The sequence below is a fragment of the Pteropus medius genome, unplaced genomic scaffold, assembly GCF_902729225.1.
Source record: "Pteropus medius unplaced genomic scaffold, Ma_sr-lr_union100, whole genome shotgun sequence".
NCBI classification, from domain to species: Eukaryota; Metazoa; Chordata; class Mammalia; order Chiroptera; family Pteropodidae; genus Pteropus; species Pteropus medius.
Genome location: NW_024347793.1, coordinates 235,678 through 256,287, shown reverse-complemented (window position 1 = coordinate 256,287; position 20,610 = coordinate 235,678). Strand labels below are relative to the sequence as shown.

Here is a 20,610-nt window from a genome sequence, read left to right as displayed (position 1 = left end):
AAACTTATGAATGTGACCTTATTTGGAAAAGGAGAATTTGCAGATGGAATGAAGGACCTCCGGATGAGATCATCCTGGATTCAGGATGAGCCCTAAATCCAGTGACAAGTGTCTTCATAAGAAGAGCGGGGGGGCAAGGGGGAGACATATAAAAGGGGAGAGCTGTGTGAAAATGAAGGCTGAGGTCAGGGTGATGCCTCCACAAGCCAAGGAACACCAAGAATTGCCAGCCACCTCCGGAAGCTAGGGGAGAGGCCTGGAGAGGGTTCTCCCTCACAGCCTCCAGAAGGAGCCAGCCCCGCTGACACCTCGATTTCAGACTCCTGGTCCCTCACACTGTGAACGAATACATTTCTGTGGTTTTCAGCCACAGTTTGTGGTACTTTGTCATGGCAGCCACACGAAACTAATACATGACTCCAAGAACGAACCGATGCCCCTTCTCTCCCGCCCTTGTTAATCACCACGGTGGTTTTTCACTTGTTCTGTGAACACATCAAGTTCACTTTCGCTACAGGGCCCTTGTACGTGCTGTTTCCTCTGCCAGGAACGCTCTGCCCCCAGGAGTTCGCATTATTTAGCTGTCAGCTTAGAAGTAATCTCAGAGAGGCTTCCCCTATCGCCCTCCATCCCATTGCCCAGTCTGATTTTTTTTTTTAGCATATATATTTACGATTATGGTAAAATATGCACATCGTGAAATTTACCATCTTAACCGTCGGCAAGTGTACAGTTCGGTAGCATTGAGTACATTCGCAACGCTGTGCAACCATCACCACTGTGATTCCAGAACTCCTTCATCACCCTGAATGGAAATACTGCCCCCATGGAGCACTCCCTCAATCCCCCTCCTCAGACCCCTCCCCAGCCCCGGCAACCACAACCCACTTCCCGTCGCTGTGGATGAGCCCGTTCCGTACGTTTTGCATAAATGGACTCACACACTATGCTCCCTTTTGTATCTGGCTTCTCTCACTGAGCATCGTCGTCAAGGATCATCGCGGGCTTTATCCCTTCTCGTGGCTGAGTAACATATTCTGTTGTATGCATGTGCCAAGTTCTCTTTATCCATTCGCTAGTGGATGGACATTTGGCTGTTTCTACCATTTTGGGTCTTGTGAAGAGTGCTGCTATCAACATGAGTGTACACGAACTTATTGGGGAGCCTGATGTTTTTTTTTTTTTACAGTACTTACCACTACTTGAAAGAATTTACTTGTTTCTTTGTTTACTCCCTGATCCCCTTATCAGAATATAAATTTCAAGAGAAAGGAGACTTGGTTGGTCTTATTCACTGTAACGTTCTCCAGAGAGGGCAGCTACGCCTGGCACAGAGATGGTGTTCGGGAGACACGTGAACACTAGTTCCCATCGTGGACACCAGGCAACACTGCTCACGTGGCTGCCTCCCTTAGGAGCTGGGTGGATGGAGAAGGGAGAGAAAGGCTTTCTGGACGGAGAGCCATTTGAAGTGCCGCATCCCCTTCCCTGACAGCACCGGGAGCTGTCCGTGGTGCTGCAGACATCGCCAGGGAGCTGTGCAGGGACCTAAGCTTGGCTTGTCTAGTGTTTGTTTGTATGCTTGTTTGTTTGTTTGCTGTCTTTGTTTTCTTTTGTTTTGGTGTATTTTTAATTGTCGTTAAACTATGCGTAGCATGAAATGCACTTTTTGGTCAAGGTTCAGAGGCATTAACTACATTCACAATGTGCGACTATCTTCATCATCATCTCCAGAACTTTTTCATCTTCCCGAATTGAAATTCTGTCCCTGTTAAACGCTAAATCCCCTTCCCATTTCTCCAGCCCCCCATTATATCTGGAGACATTTTTTGTTATCACAACTTGGGGGATGGGAGTGAAACTGGCATCGAGTGGACAGAGACCAGGGATTCTGCTCAGTATCCTACAATGCACAGGACAGCTCCCCACAGTAGGGAACTGGCTAGTGCCGGGGCTGAGAGACCTGCCCTAGAAGAATGTCCGAAACAGTCGGTTCTCAGGGAAGTTTGTTAAGGCGCCGAAATCGTTAAACCGCCTCAAGTCTCACTTTCCTGATTGGCAAAGGGGATTAAGACGAGTACATTCGATCCTCATTATTTGCTGTTTCCGTATTTGTGAATCTGTGTATTGGCTGAAATTTATTTGTAACATTTGTAACCCCCCAATCAATACTCACTGTGCTTTCAGAGTCATTTGCAGGCAGTGAAAAATTTGAGTGCATGTTCCCATCAGCAGTAGAACAAGATGATGTTCTGTCTTCTTATTCCAGCCTAGACTGTCAATTTAGTGCCATGCCTTTGCATTTTTGTGCTTGTCGTTGGTGAGCTGGCTGTTTATAATGGCTCCGGCACATGGTGCTGAAGTGCTGTCCGGTGTTTCTAAGCACAAGAAGGCTGGGATGTGCCTTACAAAGAAGATAAGCATGTTAGATAAGCTTTGTTCCAGCGTGAGGTAGAGTGCTACTGGCCGTGAGTTCAACGTTAAGGAATCGACAGTGTATATTAAATAAAGTGTTTTTAAACAAAACCCACACATAAAATGTAGTGATGTATTTATCAGTGGATGAAAATGTTGTGACCAGAGGCTCCCAGGAAACTAATTCTCTATTTTTCCAATGACTCGGCGTTCACTATTCAGTGTTTGTGGCAAATTTATAAAACAGAACGGGTGCCATAATGACAGCCGACTGTATCTACTTCCGAGGGCTATTGTGAGGACTAGATAAGATCGTGCACATAAAGCATTTAGCACAATACTTGCAGTCAGTAACAGGAGAAAGGTATTATATAATCCAGAAAAAAAAACCCATTAAAACGGACCTGTATAACACGTGAAGCCTTCAGTATCCAGCTAGAGCTGCAGAGAATTGGAGCGAGGCCATGTGTCATTTCCATGTTGGACTTCAGCCAGCACATGGTGGGAGAACCGTGTTCGCCAGACCCGGTAGATTGTTCCTCGAGACTGCACATGGTCGTAAAGACACAAATGGAAAAATGCCATCCACTAAATCACCCATACGGTTTTCCTTGGCACCCTAGGCTTACCATGGTTTCTGTCCAAGAATTAACTAGCCTCTTGCCTGCTTAAATTAAGGGGCAAAAGAACACCAGTCGGTAAATGTACTTTTGGGGGGGCCTTTTTTAAATTAATTTTTTTTAAGTTTGAAATAATTTTAGAGTCACATGAGGTTGTAAGAAGTAATAGAGAGAGGTCCCGTGTACCCTTTCCTCCCATAATACTCAGTGGTAACATTTTACCAAATTACAGAACAATATCACTATTGCTTCTGCTACAGTCAAGATTTAAAACATTTCCATCACCCCAGGATTCCCCATGTTGCCATTTCACGGTCACTTCCAGTTCCCATTCCCCCTTTGCCGTGTCCTTAACCCCTGGAAAGCACAAATATGTTCTCTATTTTTATAATTTTGACCTTTCAGGAATTTTATGTAAATCGTAAGAGTATGCAGCCTACTGGCGTTGGCATTTCCCACTCGGCATGATTCTCTACAACTTCATCCAAGTGGTCATTTATATCAAGGGTTTATTCCTTTCTACTGCCGAGTAGTATTCCCCTGGTATGTAATGTCTGGAACAGACACATCCATAGAAACAGAAAGCAAACTAGTGGTTGCCGAGGGGCTCGGGTTGGGGACATTGGGGAGTGACCATTAATGCGGACAGGGTTTCTTCTTGAGGTGACAGAAGTGTTCTGGAGTTGGTGGTAATAACACAACTCTGTGAAGGTACTAAAAACTATCGAGTCGCACACCTTAAGTGGGTGAATAGTATGGTATACGAATTACATCTCAATAGAGCTGGTATTTAACCTAAAAGGCACCATACTCGAAATTAATAGTTCGGTTATGATCAGCTTCCTTGATTCTAACTTCCCGAGGACTGGCACCACGTTAGTTTTGTTCCCTGCTGCATCCCCCAAGGCGGCTTGGCCTGTAATGGTTGGCTCAAGTAATATCTCTCAAAGCGAATTACAGTCAGAGTAGGGTTTCTCCACCTTGGCACTAGCGACATTTGACGACGGATCATTCTCCTTCATAGGAAGCCGCTCTGGACACTGTAGGTTGTTAAACAGCATCCCTGGCCCCCACCCACTCTATGCCAGGAGCACCCTCCAGGCATGACAACCATAGATGTCCCCAGACACCGTTCCCAGTACCCTTGGGGGCAACTCGTTCCGGTAGAAAACCACTAATTTAGAGCCGCATAATTTGAGGTGCTGAGGGTCTTAGAAGACACCACGAAAAGGCTGGCATCCAGGGGGTGCTGAAGGGACGAGCAGGAGTTGGCCGTATCAATAGGGCCACATCCGCCCAGGCTGCGGGGCTCCTGAACCCAGCCGAGTAGGACAAAAAGTAAAACCACCTCAGGGCGAGGCTTGGGATGCGCAGCTAAAGGAGGAGCGCGAGGCAGAGACCACCCAAAACTCCGCGGTTACGGGGAAGGCGGGGCTCGGATTGGGGCGGGGCTTGCGGCGGGGGCGGGGCTTGCGGCGGAGTAGAAAGCGAGAAGGCGCGAGCTTCGCGCGGGGGGCGGGGCCTGGGGCGCGTGGCGGGGCGCGAGCGGCACGCGGCCCGGTGACGTCACGCCCGGGGGCCCCGCCCCTTCGCGCCCGCGGCCGGCTCGCGCGCTGTGGAGACGCCAAGATGGCGGCGGGGGACTATTACGGCTTCGCGCAGGGCGCCGGCGCGCAGTACAGGTAACGGCCGACGCGCGCCCCGCCGCGGGGAAGCCGCGCCGCGAGCGCCCGCGGCCCGGCGTCGGGGTCGAAAGTGGGCGGGGCGCGGGCCGGGGGCTGCTTTGGCTGAGACGGCCGCGGGGCCAGGCGACCCTGTCGTGGGGCGGCGCCCTCGGCCGCTGGGGGCGGGGCGAAGGACGCTGAGTCGCGCTGGGTGGGCGACCGTACCTGAGCCGGCGCCGGGACCTGGCGGGGGAGGGCTGCCCTGAGGAGCGGGGGAGAAGGCGGGCCTGGGAGGCTGCCGGGCGTGCGGGGGCCGTCCCGGCGGAGGGCCAGCGCCACCTCCCCTGGGAGGAAGTCGGAGGGGACCCGGGAGGCATCCGGCCGGACACCTTGCGGGGGAGGGGGGGACCTGGTGTCTGATTGGGAGGGATGTGGGTTGGGAGTACTGAGCCTCCGAAGGGGAAGTGGGGGGGGGGTGAGGGAGGAGGACACCGAAACCTGGGAGGGTACCGAGGATGGGGCAGAGGCTTGGGGAGGGGAACCCTGAGACCCGAGGAGAGGGCACCTGGCCTGGGGAGCAGTATCGGGCCCGGACCTTCGACGCTCAGTGGGGTGGGCGTTTGGATATTTAAGATCCGGTCAAAGCCGGGAGCCAGGCGTTTTGGGGGGTGGGGACGGGGAGATGGGATGGGAGAGCCGGGAGACGGAGGTGTCCGAGCCTCTGATGTACCCCCACACAGGCGTACACGCACGCACACACGCGCACACACACGTGGAGCATCCGGCTGCCTCACTCCATCTCAAGAGCAGGCCCCAGGCAGGGGCAGGGCTGGCATCCCTGAGAGGACGCGCCCCTCCCCCGTCATTTTCATTCATTGCCCTGTGTCCCTTTCCATCTGGTAGCCTGCCAGAGCCTCTTGGGCCACTTTCTCGCAGACCCCGAGGAGCCAGCCACCGTGCCGGCCGTCTTAGGTAACGGAGAGACAGTGTCTGCCGCCCTGGGGGCCTTTGCTGAGATGTCCTTAATACTCTGTGTCAGCGCGGTGCAAGTCGATGAGGCCAGTGCGACACCTCGGCCTGGTGGCCGTGATGCTGCCACATTCTTTCCTGCGGCATCGTACGGAAACTGACCAGGGCTTGGGGGCATGGCTTGTGGCCGGCGGGGCCGCGCCTGGTGTTTTTTGCCTCGATGTGGCCTCCAAGCTGTACGTTTGGCCAGTAATGGACTTTCCATCAGGGAGAGAACGTGTCACCCGCTGTTTCGTGGGACAGTGTTAGGTCTGTGTTTTCTCCTGCCTTGTTTCCGGTGCTTGGAGACCGGAGCTGCAGGTCTTCTTGCCTCCTGGGCACGTGCACGTTTGGAAAGGCTCCGCCCCTCGCCCCTCGGCTTGCTAGGTTTTCCTTTTTCTACCTCTCCTCTCCAGTGCATTCTTCAGACAGAACTGGAAAAACACTTTAATGTTATGCTTTCTATTAAGATTATCTTCCGGAGGAGAAATTGAGCATTTATACTGTTAAAATAGGTGCAAGCATACCTCGGAGATATTGTGGGTTTGGCTCCGCACTGCTGCAGTAAAGCAAATGTCAGAATAAAGCAAGTCACATGAAATTCCTGGTTTCCTAGTGCATGTAAAAGTGATATTTACACTGTACTGTAATCTGTTAAGTGTACAGTAGCATAGTGTCTAAAAAAATGTACATACCGTAGTTAAGAAATATTTAATGGCTAAAGAATGCTAAAATGGCATTGATAGACTTACTGGATGCAGGGGTGCCACAGACCTTCAGCTCGTGAGATGCGGTATCTGAAGCGCACAGAAGTGAAGCACAGTGAAACCAGGCGTGACTGTCACTGCCGGGCTTCAGTAGGTGCTTGTCATTCATCTGGCCTCTGTACTCACAGATGTTAGCGCAGGTATTGTCTATTCCGATGACTCTAGTGATACAGTCTGCACACATGTAACCAGGATGTGAAAGTACTATGAACCTAAAATCAAATTAGTGTGTCTCTTTAGAATTGTCCCTGAGAGTGTGTGTTGTTATTTGAGAAAGAGTAGATTTGACTAAAACTGAAACATGGGAATCATAGCGAAATTTCAGCCTCAGAAAACCTTGAAATGAGATAGTCTGCATCATCGGAATGATTTTAAGTTTAACCAGATAGTCTCTTTTGGGGGAAATGATTTTTGCTTAGAACCTCTGGCTGCTGCTAAAGCACACATTTCTCATATAGTGTGTCATGGAAAACCGATTAGATGACAGGTTTTGTGAGTAGTGACAGAGCCCGTTTAATGAATTGCCAAGCGAAGGCAATATCTGTTTCTCAGAGGAATTCGAAGTTTTCTTGGCTTTTAAAATTGATAACTATGGCCCTGATAGGAATAGTCCTTATAGGATAATCCATAAATCAGAATCTCTCTCAGAGGCAACAGATAGCTTGGGAACGGTACTGGAGTCCACGCTCACCTTGGGGAGTGCCAGCAGACGAGAGATTCTCCATTAGCACCCCTGATCAGGAGCCCCCTGCCCTGTCAATAGTGGCCTCAACCAGATTCAGAAGGGTCCTGGTGCACCCAGTCCAGCCTCCGTCGCCTGTCCCCTGAGCTTGGGTGCAAGGAGCAAAGGCTGCCAGGGAGAATCTGCTGTCCCTGCCTCAGGGGCCAGGGTGCATGCATGTACGTGGACCCCTCCACCTCACCCAAAAGCAGCATTGCATTAGGTAGCCTGGAGGGCGGGGCCTGTGGGAACCTCTGGCTGATTTTGAAGCAGGACCTCCCATTTATTCCTGGGTAGGGCTGACAGGAAATTGACCCTGGAATAGCAAGGCAACTAGTCTTCCTGTTAGAATGTGGCTGCTACTGTTCCAAGGGCCCGTCTCAGTAAGGCTAAAATACATATTAGGGCTCAACTGAAGGAATTCTCTGGAAGGTAATTATGAGTGGCAGCTCTGGGCTGCCAACAAAAACTTGGCTTAAGTCTATTTTAAGGAAAACTTTTTAGACAACAGAACTATGCTATTTTAGATCTTGTTACATATACATTTAGTGCATTTCAAATTTTTGAAGTATGGATTTTGAATTTTCATCTTTCCTGTTTTAGAACCAAAAGTCAACTCATCAACATTGGAGCATAAGTAAATTCCTAATAGAGATTTTTTTCCCCCTATACATATTCTGTTTCTGAATTTTTAGTAGTTTTGTTCTATTTTGTCTTTTGTCTAGATCTACCAACATGTATATTTAGAATTTTCAGAACAGATACATCAAATTCGAAAGCATTTTGAAATGACTTTTTAAGATTATTTTCACATGAGTGTAATTGGCGTTCTTTTGTGTGGTTATAGAGGTAAGGGGGCAAAGACCGTTGATCTGGGTGAGTAACTAACTGAGTAGTCCTGGAAAGATAAGGAAGACGTGTAGAAAGGGCATTTGTAAACCTATGTTCATTCACCTTTTATTTTGTATTAGTAAAGTGAAAACTTATGTAACTTCAGGTCAGGGATTGCAGATGGCCCTGTAAGAGCCAGACATGTGCATAAATGAATGAGTCTAAGATGGTAGAGACTGTGTGGGAGTGGAGGGGACAAAGACAGAGCTTGCACCCCCCATACACCACCTGTCGCTGACTTCTTCCCCTTCCCCCAGAGAACCCACAGTCCCCTTTCCATGTGAAATCCAGGTTTTAAATAGCACCAAATTCAGACTACGTGGGACAAATGATACCTGCCTCCACTTTATGACCTTTGCTTTATATATTTTAAAAGTTTAATTATGAGAGGATGCTGTAGAAGATATTATAGATACATTTGATAATTAAAAGAGATATATATAATACATTCCCAGCTAGTCAGAGGAGCCCTCCATTTCGACTGGTTTTAATAGATTAAGATGGTTCTCGGGGTTGTATTGTGTTAATAGCAGTTTTTGTTTTCATCACAGCTCTATGTTGTTCAGACAGCTTATTCATCTAAGCCAAGTAGTGCTGCCTAATTCAGAACAAAATTAGAAAGCTTAGACAAATCACAGTTTTTGCTCTTTCTTTTGTTGTTTTGTTTTTGGGTTTTTTTTGCATTTTTTTTCCCCTACGCGTATGGTGCCTTAAATCTGAAGTGTGCTGTTTATTCATGGAGTATTCTTTAGAATCTTGGTAGGAAAAGGTTTGGGTACCACACAAGGTCTAATTGGTTGATTATTGTTCCCTTGTTCTGTCCCTTTTACCAAATATCTGCCACCAGCTGGAAACTGAAATTCTCCGTTCTTTTCCATTATACTTGTGTTACAAGATCATTTTAAGGTTGCTGGTTTCTTTCAGCTGGAAACTTCATTTGTAAATATTTTGGGGAATGGGGCCTTGTTTCTTTGGCAGATATTTTACTTCGGCAGGATTTACCCCGCTAAAGGTAAGTTGCATTTGTGGCACATCACTGTCCATTTGCATTTTTTAAATTAACATATCTCAAGTCACTCATTTGTTGCTGTCGACTGAAAATGGAGAATTGCGTGGCTTTGATGCTGTAGCATTTTGTGTTTCCGAAAGTCAGTTCCATTGACTGAGGTTAACTCCTTGAGGAGGTTTGCTCTTGGGTGCAGAACGAGCTTCAATGTCTAAGACCCTTGGGATGAAAGTTTTTAAAAAGCCAGTGGCTTCTTTTTAATGTGAATGTCATTGGTTGAATCCGTGGTTGGTGCTTCAGTGTCTGTTGTACTTGCTCACATTAGCTCTCTAGTCCTGCCTCCCTGGCTCCTCATGTTAACATGAGAGAGGCACATGTTAGACCAGCACAGGCCGTGGGAGTTTTTCCACTCCTTAAAGCAGCAGGAGAGGGCTGGAGCCACGGGCGACCCCTCACCAGTCCCGAAACGTTGGCTTTTCACCACTTTCATTCACAGTGGTAAAAAAGCATGGCTATGTTGTTCCTGGTTGGAAACTCTTTCACAGCTTCTAGGAGGGTGGGTGCATAGTGCTTTCTCCTTAGCTTAACCAGCATAACATCATCAAGACAGTGTTTCCAAGCACCTGGCCAGCAGGGCTTACCATGTAGCCATCTTACTTGTGGGGACCATGTTCCGGTACAGAAGGATGGAGAATTCCAGGAGTTCCCCTGCCACGCAGAGTCCGCGCATCCCCGCGGCTCAGGGGGCTCCTGCCACCAGGCTTTGGATTCTCCACCCTGGGAATGCCGAGCAGCACAGTTGCCCTGTCTTGAGGAGCCAGGCAGCCAGATTTGGAGCCGAGGACTCCTGACTACGTTTTACAGAAGGTTGCATGTAGGACAGCGGAATAAAATCCTGTCATCTTCGCAAGAGCCCAAGGATTTAGCTCACTGAACCCCATTCCAGGACATCGGGGTGTTTTCTGGGCTGTGTGGATCTGAAAGGGGCATTTTATGTAGAGAGTGCACATGGGCTTTCATAGTTAAAAAAATAAAATCCTGCTTTAAAAAACATCAGAATTGTTATGGGCATGGATATATATTATGTACGTGTTTTGAGTATAAAACTTTTGTGAACCAAAGTGTCAAATGAAATAATTGCTGGGTATGTATGTCTGCGTGCACACGTAAAGTAATTAAATTTGCCAATATAAAGTAATTAAATTTGCCAATTAAAATTGCCAATAAAATGATTTGAAAACGTCCTCCCCGATGAATGTCTTCAGTGACCGTATCAGCAGTGGGTGTTGCACTTCACAGTGCACCATCTGAGCTCTGGATGTCGCCCCACCCTGTGCGTGGTCAGGGTCGCTCCTGGGAACCTGACCTAAGGGAACGGTGGTGCCGGAGCGGAGCATCCCTCTCAGTGCTGCAGGCCAGGCGGCCTTTGATGTTGAGATTTTTAACTGCTCGGCACTCAGATTTGATCTCTGTCTGGCTTAGTATATACCGCCTAGGGGAGTTAGAAGGAGGAGTGAGAAGAGGCAGATGTTCCTAGTCTACAGGTGAGTAAACCAAGGCTAGGAAAGATTAAGTGACTCACGCAAGGCCCGCCACGAGCAGAGCTGGGAGTGCAAGCCAGGTGGTCTGGCTCCGGACCCCATGCCTGGCCCACTGGGCTGCAGTTCTCAGTTCCTAAGCTTCAGACCCCTGTAACTGCGAACTCAGTCCTCCTGCACGACCCTAATGCCCTCAACTTCTTTTCTCCATCTTCTCGCTCTAACGGAATGTCTCATCTGTACCTGCGGGATTTTAATCTGTGGAGGTGCCTAAGTGATGGCATGGGCAAGTCAGTGCCATTGAAAGAAGAATTTACGTTTCCCAAGAGAAGAGGATATGCCTCACAACGCCAGGCCAGGCCACATAAAATTCACCATTGAATCCCAACGATTGCTTTTCGATGCCCCCGTTCCAGCAGGGATGCCGAACCTGGGGCCTGGGAAGCCCCAGGTGATTACCAGCAGAACTGTCTGTGGAACCAGAGAAGACAGGGGTCACAGCTTTTCATCCAGTTCTTAAAAGGACTCAGAAAAGGGCTATTAGAAATTGAGAGAAGGCGATGTGACCAGTGACCTCTGACTTGGGGTAGCCTACAAAAGGGTGTGGGGTGCTCTCCCTTCAGAGGGGCAGGGAGCCTGGATGGGAGCAACAGCCTCAGCTGCCCACTTGGCTGCTTTTGCCCCCAGATGCTGAACTCTGACTCCAGATGCTCAACCGCAGGGACCCTACCCCATCCCTGTAGGTCTGAGTCTCTCAGCAGCACTGCTGACATCAGGGCCGGGTCACTCTGTGGGGGCCCCACCCACTCAGCCAGGAGCGTTTCCTGTTGTGACAACCACAGAGGTCCTCAAGACACCACCCAGTGTCCCCTGGGGGGCAGAACTACCCCTGGTGAGAACCCCTGCTCTCAAGTCCCTAGGTTTTGACAACCGTAAGGGCCATGCCTGTGGGAAGTGTCTCCTGTGAGCTCAGTTCCTAAAACTGGAGTGTGGTAGGTTGGTTCCCAAAATGTCTCCGTCCTTCACGCTTGAGGTCCACACCCCCCTGCTGAGACCTTGCGGCTCTTCCCGTCTAAGAATGGCTTCGATCTCTGGCTCTTGAATCTGGGCTTCCTTGTGCCTTGCCTTAGCAGATAGAATGCAGCAGAAGTAACGCTGCCATAGCCCAAAGGTTAGTGTCCCCCAAAATTCGTATGTGGAGACCTAATCTCAATTTGATGGTATTAGGAGGTGGACCCTTGGGGGGCAATAGATCAAGAGGGTGGAGCCCTCGTGAATGGGATTAGTGCCTCTATAAAAGAGACTCGCAGAGCTCCCTCGCCCCTTCTGCCACATGAGGACACAGTGAGAGAAAACGTGTGTGGCCATACTTTGCAGAGCCCTGTTTCTCCCTCGTTTCTCCCCCTATCCCCTCCTGGGCCCCTCCTGGGCCCCTCCTGGGCCCCTCCGTGCTACGCTCTCCTGAGAATGGGTGTGAGACCCACAGGACAGGCACTCCCACGACCTGAGGGCTACTCCACGCTCACTTCCTTGGAGAGCTTGTTTAGCTAAATAAGAGTGAAATGACACTTTATTTACTCTCCCAGACCACAGACAACTGTGTGCGGGTGGCTTTGTGAGGTCATGAGCGATTACTCAGAATAATGTGGGCCAAGTGTTCCTTTTTTGGGTCATGACGACCACTTTGATCATTGTCATCAAATAGTCACTGCACTTGACTGCTCTGCAAAGCCCTGGTTTAGGTGTTTGTAAAGCCCCAGACTGCTGGGAGCCAACTTTAGGCAAACTTCACGGGTGACGTGATGTCTCATGCGCCCTCATCCCATTTCCCACCACTCTGGTTGAGGCCCCTGCACGTCTCATGTTTTCTAGCAGTCCTTGTCCCTGCTTCTCGCCTCTACAGCCATCGTCACCTGTAGTGGTCAGCTCGGGCTGCCATTAAAGAATATCAGAGACTGGTTGGCTTAAACAATAAATTTATTTCTCCTAGTTCTGGAAGCTGAAGTCCAAGATCAAGGTTCTGGCAGGGTTGGTTCTCTTGAGGCCTCTCTCCGTGGCTTGTAAAGGGGTGCCTTCTCCCTGTGCCCTCACATGGTCTCCCCCTGTGCTCACGTCCTTGGTGTCGCTTATAAGAACACCCATCCTATAACCTCATTTAACTGTGAGAACCTCTAATGGCCCCATCTCCAAGAACGGTCATATTGGAGATTACAGCTTTACCATGAATGGGGGGTGGTGGGGGAGCACAATTCAGCTTATAGCACCACCTCAGCATCCTAAAACAAGTCAGATCTTGGCAAGAGACACCTCTGTGACTCCCCGTTGCTTACTAGATGAAACTCAGGTTCTGCCTAGCATCTGAGAGCCCGAGCCCACCGTCCAGCCTCCTGTCACCCCACACATCCTCTGTCCCTCAGCACACAGGAGTTTCCCTGTCAGTTTCGTGCCTTCCCACAGCCCGATGCCTGTGCCAGGCCTTTGTCTCAGTCTAGTCCGAGCCCCGACCCTCTGAAATTCTAGTCAGTCTTCCAGCGTCAGGGTCGGGCTTCCTCCTGCTACCTGCTGGGCTGTCAGCACACCCATCCTTCCTCCAGATGGTATGACTCAGTTTCCCCTGCCCCTCTCCCCGCATCTCCGCTATTGCACAGGAGAGGCTCTCCACTCCCACAGATGAGAGTGGGGGTTGACCCCTGCTGAGGTCACGGGCGCCTCGCGGTCTCACACTGACCTGAAAGCTGATGTTGACCTTGACCCTGTACGCCTTACAGCCAACCAGTCTGCCCCTAGCTGTGATGTTTCGTGACTCTGGTGGGAATTGCCCTGCAGGCACGCAGAGCACCCGCACTCTGCCACCACAGCCTCTGGGTTCCCTCACACGTAAGCACTTGGATCCCCAGCCCTCTGCACGTAGACACTCCTTTCGTACCTCCCTTCAGTCTAGTGTACGTGGTCTTCAAGTTTCAGGGCACAGAACACCATTCAGGGTCATGTGCAACAAATCGTGTCCTTTTAAATTTACACTCACCAACGTTCTGTCAGAGGCACCCCACAGTGTCCTGGTGATCCTTCCAGATCAGGGTCTGGATCAGCCTCTGGCGCTGCCCAGCTGCTGCTCTGGGACTGAGCTTGTCCTAGGCCAGCGGTTCCCATCTGTGGTCGTCACGACTGGGAGTGCTCCTGGCATTGAGTGGTTGGAGGTCACAGTGCCCAGGATGGCCCCAGCCCAGAGAGTGGTCCAGCCCAATGTCAGCAGTGCCTGGGTCGAGAAGCCCCTGTCCTAAACACTGGGCTATATGTATGTTCCTCCTGGCATGGAAAAGGGCAATAGCCATCTGCCCACACTGGGCGCCTTACATGGGGCCCCCACCAGGTGGAGACAAAGCTTGTGACCTAAGTTAGGTCACCACTGGAGCAGGTGGAGACAACCCCGAGGTTGTCTGTACCTCCTCAGGGCCCTCAGCGGCTGAAGGACGAGACTCCCTTCCACCCCAAGGTCCTTGCCTCTGTGCTCTCAGTTGGCACCGCTTCGTGGGCTGGGGCTCCAGGACCAGGAGGTGGAGGCCATCAGGATGGAAGGAAGCCAGGGCGGAGGGGAGCCCCCACAGGGCTGCTCAGCGTCGCTGCCGTGCTGGCAGCTCCTGACGCAGCGGCGGCGGCAGGTCTCAGAGCAGAGAGCTCCAGCTGTGCACGCACACTTGGACCGAGTGTCTCTGCCCTCACAGCTTAGGCAGATCAGACCCCCTGTTGGGCCTTCCATCGTCCTCCCAAAGTCTATCCCTTCCGTTTTCCTTGCCAGTTTGCGTTGGGTCCATGCCTCTCCTGTGTGACTCAGCTCCAAGGTAGATCTTGATGAGTCTAAGCCAGCCAGCCTGGCCCCATTCCGCTCAGCTGTGCCCAGTTTGGAGTGCGTGGCATGGGACACGAAGCCACGAGGGGAAGCTGGCACAAGAAGGCACATGTAGAACTTACACAGAAAATACTTTGCAGCATTGCTTGAACAGCAGAAAATTGGAAATAACATGCGGTGGTTTAAAAATAAGACCACAAATTCATGATTCTCCTCCCTTCAAAAGGTGGGGCCTAATCCTTTCCCCTCGAGTATGGGTTGAGTGATTCACTTCTAACTAACGGAACATGGCAGAAGTTATGCCATGTGATGTCTGAGGCTAGGTCATAACAAGGACAGCTTCCAGCTGGTTCTCTCTCTTACACACACACACCTCTCACCCTGAGGGAAGCCAGTCACCATGTTGTAAGAACACTCAAGCAGCGCTGAGAAAAGCCCACTAAAGGAGAGACTGAGGCCTCCTACCAGCAGCCAGCACCAAGTCGCCAGCCAGGGGAGGGAAGGTCCTGGAAGCAGATCACACCATCCCAGTTGAGCCTTTGGATGGTGCAGCCCAGCGGCGACTTGACTGCAGCCTCATAAAGACCCTGAGCCCGAACCCAGCCAAGCGACTCCCAAAACCCTGACCCACAGAAACTGTGAAGATGATAAATGGTTATTATCGTTTGCAGCCACATCATTGAGGATGATTTTTAACTCAGCAATAGATACTTATATGTAAATGTCTACCATTAGGAAACTAGGCGAATGAATTGTAATGCATTTGAACAAGTAAATAATCAGACTTTAAGTTTGGGAGGCTCAGGGCAAAAGTATACATGGAAACCTGCATGCCACATGTGTGAATGTCTTAATTTTATAAATCAATACAGTAGGCCCCCGCTTATCTGAGGGGGATATGTTCCAGAACTTTCTTATATGACCTTTATTGGTATTGTTCTAAAATCTTTGATGATTCTTCCTGACGTCTGGGCTTTTATATTTGAGGACTCTACCAGTGGCCGATATGCAGCAAAGTGTGTGGCGCTGGGGTCAGAAAGATCCCAAGCATTTGACACGTGTCACTGATCCTCAGAGAGTCCCCTCGCCTAGACAGGGAGGACAGGCAGGCATATGGATGGACTGCGCTGGCACCTTCTCTACAGGTGCTGAGGCGTGAATGAGGTGATGTAGACAAAGGCCTCAGAGCTGTGCTTCCCACAGAACAAGCCGTCCATAAAAGCTGGTTCTCGTTAGTAACGAGTTTTTAGTTGGGTGGTAACCGATCTTCCCTATTCTAATGATCGGGCGGGTCCACTCGTTTGTTCTTCGGTTTAAAACTACCCTTCAAGTCCAACTTTCCTTGTGGAATCTCGCCGTCGAGAAAAGGACTGCCGCCCATGTGGATGAGCTGAGAAGTCTTCAACATGGGTTCAGGCCTGACTTTGCCACTCACCGTGCCTCAGTTTACTTTTCTGTAAAACAGACAAGGATGGTCCCTGCCTCACGGGGTCGTTGGGAGATTGCATTCATTCACGAAAAGTGCTTAGAACGGTGCCTGTGCTCGTAAAGTCTCAGCAAGCGTTAGCAGCTGCAGGAAGCACTGAATGAATGCGGGCATCAGAGGCAGCCGACGGCGGTGTCCGCTGCGAGTGATGTGCTCAGCTCGAGCTCTTTGTCGAGCCCCAGCTAATGCAGCCGGGCTTTTGTGTTTGTTGTGGTTCCAGCGTCCAGCCTCCCATGGCTTTCCCCCTCCCTGCTGCTGGAGCCGGCTTCGATGCGCAGTTGGTGCCCGGAATGGGCCCCACTGAGACCCCGCCACTTCCCCCCACGGCCACCCAGCCACCCAGGTCCGATGGCCCAGCAGGGTACGGCGGATACCAGCCCCACTCCGTCCAGGACTTCGATTATGGCAGCGGACCTGCCCCCGTGCCCGCCACCGCTCACTCCTACCAGGTATCAGCTGGCCTTTCCTTGACCAGCACCTGTCCTTCCTTGAAAGATTGAGAGTGTCGAATGGAAGAGTGTGGTGGGTGGCCTGTGCCCACCCTCCTCATGCTGTCGTCCCCGCCTGTGGAGGTGACTTGTCCTTGTTGGCACTTCTGGTGTGGATGATGCCACTTTCCCCACCTTGGAGCTCTGGGCCACAGATCAGGCCACTGCACTTCCACTTGGAATCACCAATGCTCCCCACGCTGCACGTGGTCTCCCCATCCCCAGCCTCCCCAGTTGGGTCGTCAATGGCACCACAGACCACCCGGTTGGCTAAGCCCCTCCAGTTGGCTCCGCCCCCTTCCTCCCTCCTCTCACCGTTGCTTCCACAAGGCCTCGGACTTCTCCCTGCCACCCTCCCAGAGCCGCCTGCTGGCCTCTGTGCTTTCGTCCTTGCCCCCGTGTACTCCCTGATCCACCCCACAGCCCAAATCCCCCTGCGAACCCGAATCCCGCCGTCTTCCTTGCTGCCCTTAGCGCAGAACCAGACCCTGCAAGGCCCCCGCTGCACGCCTCACTCCTTTCCCTGCTCTCTGTGTCTCTCCCACGGAAACCCCCTCTCAGGACAGTTATGGCTACAGGTCATCGCCAGCCGCCAGGAGCTATGAGAACAAGCAGTATCACCTGCCTGCTGCGGGCCAGCCTCAGTTCCCTGCCACGGCCACACTCTGCCAGCCAGGTGGGTCTCTATAGGGTTAGAGGGTGGGAGGAGCGAGGGCACGGGAGTCACTGCATTCAAGTCCCATTTAAACATTCCAGATTCATAGGAGATCCGGATGGGCTTGTGCGTGAGAGAGACTGCGAGACAGAACTAAATGGAGCTGAGTGTTTTCCAAGGAAGCTTTCCCAGGGTAGAGAGAATAAGTTCTGAGGGCTTGGCTCCCAGACGTGAAAGAGATAGGGAACACTTTGCATACACATGCACCCCTTTACACGCGTGCCACGGAAGAGGAAGAGCCTAGAAAGGAGAGTGGGCACAAGTCACACCAATCCCTGCCGGGATCAGAGCTCTGTCCCAGAGGCCCGGCGTCCCGGCCTCCAACCCAGGCTTAGACATCCTGGGGGTCCGTGGCCAGTTGCGCCTGGGGCCCATTCACAAGTGGAGGCCTGTGTTGGGCCCCTGCAGCTGGAGAAGCTGGTTGCGGTGGTCACAGGGAACATGCCTCTCACTCTGTTCCCTGGCATCTGCCAGGTGGTGAAGTGTGGCTGTTCAGAGGGTCTCTACTTGCTTTCCAGAGACCAAAGGAGCTTACTGCCAGCCCAGCGGTGGGTACAGCCAAGCGCAGTCCCCACAACAGGCTCCCACTACTGGGATGGCACAGCCAGCCAGTGCCCCATCCTCCAGTTACACCTACCCGCTAGCGACCAGCGTCCAGCCCGTGGCCTCCGTGTCCACCCTGCCCTCCTACAGCTCTGCCTCCACCCCGTACACAGGTAAGTCTACGGTTTCCCTGAGCGTGCATGGGGGCGGAGCCGGTTACTCTCTCTGCAGCCAAAATGAACGTCATCCTGGAAACCAGCCCATAGCCTATCCCCCTCTCTCGTTCTCTCCGCTTCTTAGGACCAAACTACCCGAGCTGTGACGTGACCTTGTACTCAGCAGCCAGTCTGTACTACCCTCCACTGCTCCCCCCACAGATGCAGCCTCCTTGCCACTCTCCACCCAAAGACCCTGGACTCGTCCCCGTGGGGTGGCTCAGGGAGCAGCCCCAGTGCCAGTCCTGCCAGCAGCTCCGCCAGGAAGCCACTGGTTCCTAGCAAGCTTCCGAAACCCAAAGGCGGGCCCAGGCAGCCCCCACTTCACTACTGCGACATCTGCAAGATCAGCTGCGCTGGTCCCCAGGTCAGCACCCTGTGCCCAAGCTGGGCAAGCCCCAGGGCCTTCCTCCCCGCCATGGGCTGGGAGAGCCCTCCCCTGTCCCCTGTGGCCAACCAGCAGTCAGAGTCATTGCCCGCCGCAAAGAGGCCTGTATTAAACTTGCGACGTCAAGTGGTGTGTCAGGTCGCCTTAAGATGGCCCTGCTGGTGACTGGGTGAAAGAAATGAGAGCAGCACAGTGCTGGCTGTCGGCTGATGTGTGGTCTCAAACCCCGGGGCGAGGGGGCTTCCCTTGCTTTGGGGTGGGAGAGGTAGTCAGCGCCCCTCCTCAGCAGCGAGGGCCCAGGCAGACTGGCTCGCTGTGGCAGGGCCTCGGATGCGCATGGGTGCGCATGTGCGTGTCGTCTAAGGGGATGGGACATGGGCTTGGGAGCCAGTCTCCCAGGCTCACGGCCCAGCCCCGCCTCACATCGTCGCCCAAGCAGGCGTCGTAGCTTCTCTGAGCCTCAGTCTCCCCATGGGACAGGGTTTACCCCAGTGCCACCACTCAGCATGGCGTCTGGCATGTACTCGATGTGCCCTGGGAACGCCAATTCTTGATATCCCCAGCTTTGCTAATATTAATAGCACTTTTTAAATTAGAATTTTTTTTGAGATAGTTGTAGGTTCACATGCAGTTACAACAAGAAACGCAGAGGTCCCATGTACCCTTCCCCCAATGCTAACATTTTGTGAATTGTACCCAGGATTTGGACTTTGACACAGTCTGTTCTCATTCAGATGTCCCCAGCTTTACTTGTACTCATTTGTATGCATGTGTGTGTACACGTGTGTGTGTGTATTCTGTGTGAATTTATCCCTTGGGGAAGCTCGTGAATCTGCCATCACTGCCAAGATCCTGAACGTTTCCAGCAAAGAGTCCATCTCACTGCCCTTTTCTACCCACCCCCTCCCGACCGCCCCTCCCCCATGCTGTCTCACAGCCCGTGAATGTCAAAACAGCCACGTGTGCTCTCCAGATCTGTGTCTGGAAGGGACTCCGTGTCAGCATGGCCTCCCTGTGGCCTGGCTGGCGCACTTCTGCATTTTCTCTGGGTGTCCGTCTAAGCAAGTTCTCCGAATCAAGGCCACACAGCTGACAATAGGTCTCTGTGCTAGCCCAGTGAGGGCCAGCAGGGTGGCCTCGAGCTTCGGCGGGAGCCATCGGGGCTGCAGGGGCAGCAGGAGGCCTCTTTCTAACACCCCTCCCTGCAATTGTCTCATCACACACTTAATGCGTGTTTATGGCGGGAGCCAGGGGGGAAGATGACAAAACTTTAAACGTTTGCCCTTGCTCTAAGCTCAGAGCTCTGGGAAGCATTTCCTAGTTATTTCATGCATCAAACTGCGTTGTTATTTGTTATCATCTCTGTGTGGCCGGGGAAGGCCCGGGGCTCAGAGCGGGTCAGTAACCCGAGGAACTCGGAATGCTTTTAGGGATGAAGATGGAAATCAGATTTTTCGTGGTTTGTCAAAGCCGTGTGGTTAGCTACAACCACGTGTGCAAAGAAGCAGGCAAGAACCTGTGCTCTCACCACCTGAATGAAGTACTTTACTGCTGGCACCTTGCCGTGTGTTATTCCATGCTCTTCTGTGTCGCATAGGCTTTCGTTGCGTGCGTGTGTATCCACACTGTGCTCAGGTCAAACGCTCACGAGCTTTCTCCATTCCAGCGAGCACCCCTCCCGCTCCCGCTGCCCATCCGCCCCCAGAAATAGCCGCGTGTCTTTTCCAGAGACGGTTTGTTCTGCGAATGTTGACTCGGGGCGCGGTCAGAGTCACTGTCTAGCGGGCCTGGTTTGTGTGTGTGCTGCAGCTTGCCGTCTTAAGGGTCCAAGAGAGGAGTCTGGGACGCCACATAAGAGCCTGGTCATTTGCAGATGCAGCCAGATGTGTTGGGCCCAGTGGTGCAGGATGCGTAGGCCTGTGTGGAGTCCCTCGGCTTCTCAGTGGCGTTCTAACAGGGAAGCGTCGCATGCGTCCTGGCTCGGTCTCTGAGGTCACATTCTGAAAAGCCAGAATTTTCGTTCACAGCAACACCCAAAACTGCCTGTGTGATTCTTTAAGGATGCTAGCTTAAAACTCATCGATTTTTAAGGGGCAAAATGAAAGAAAGACCTTATATCTTTTGGGCAAAGCGTCTGAGTCTGAGGCTGGGCCCGATGCAGCAGAGCGCGAATCTCAGGCCGCAAGAGGAGGGCTGGGGGTGGCAGGCTCCCCTCGGCTCACACATCCCTCGCCGTTGATCTGCGGGGGACAGTGTGGTGCCCAGCGGGCACACCCCCAGCACTCCTACTCTCACGCT

General features: G+C 52.0%; 1 protein-coding gene across 1 annotated transcript in view; it reads left to right on the top strand.

Annotated features, from left to right (window-relative positions):
* The first annotated feature begins 4,664 nt into the window (after positions 1-4,664).
* The window catches only part of MATK (megakaryocyte-associated tyrosine kinase), a 51,635-nt gene continuing 35,689 nt past the window's right edge, over positions 4,665-20,610 (top strand). Inside the window, 8 exon segments of the mRNA XM_039878359.1 lie at positions 4,665-4,717; positions 16,184-16,412; positions 17,013-17,127; positions 17,685-17,882; positions 18,010-18,122; positions 18,124-18,310; positions 18,357-18,416; positions 18,419-18,523. Coding sequence (XP_039734293.1) covers positions 4,665-4,717; positions 16,184-16,412; positions 17,013-17,127; positions 17,685-17,882; positions 18,010-18,122; positions 18,124-18,310; positions 18,357-18,416; positions 18,419-18,523 — 1,060 coding nt within the window.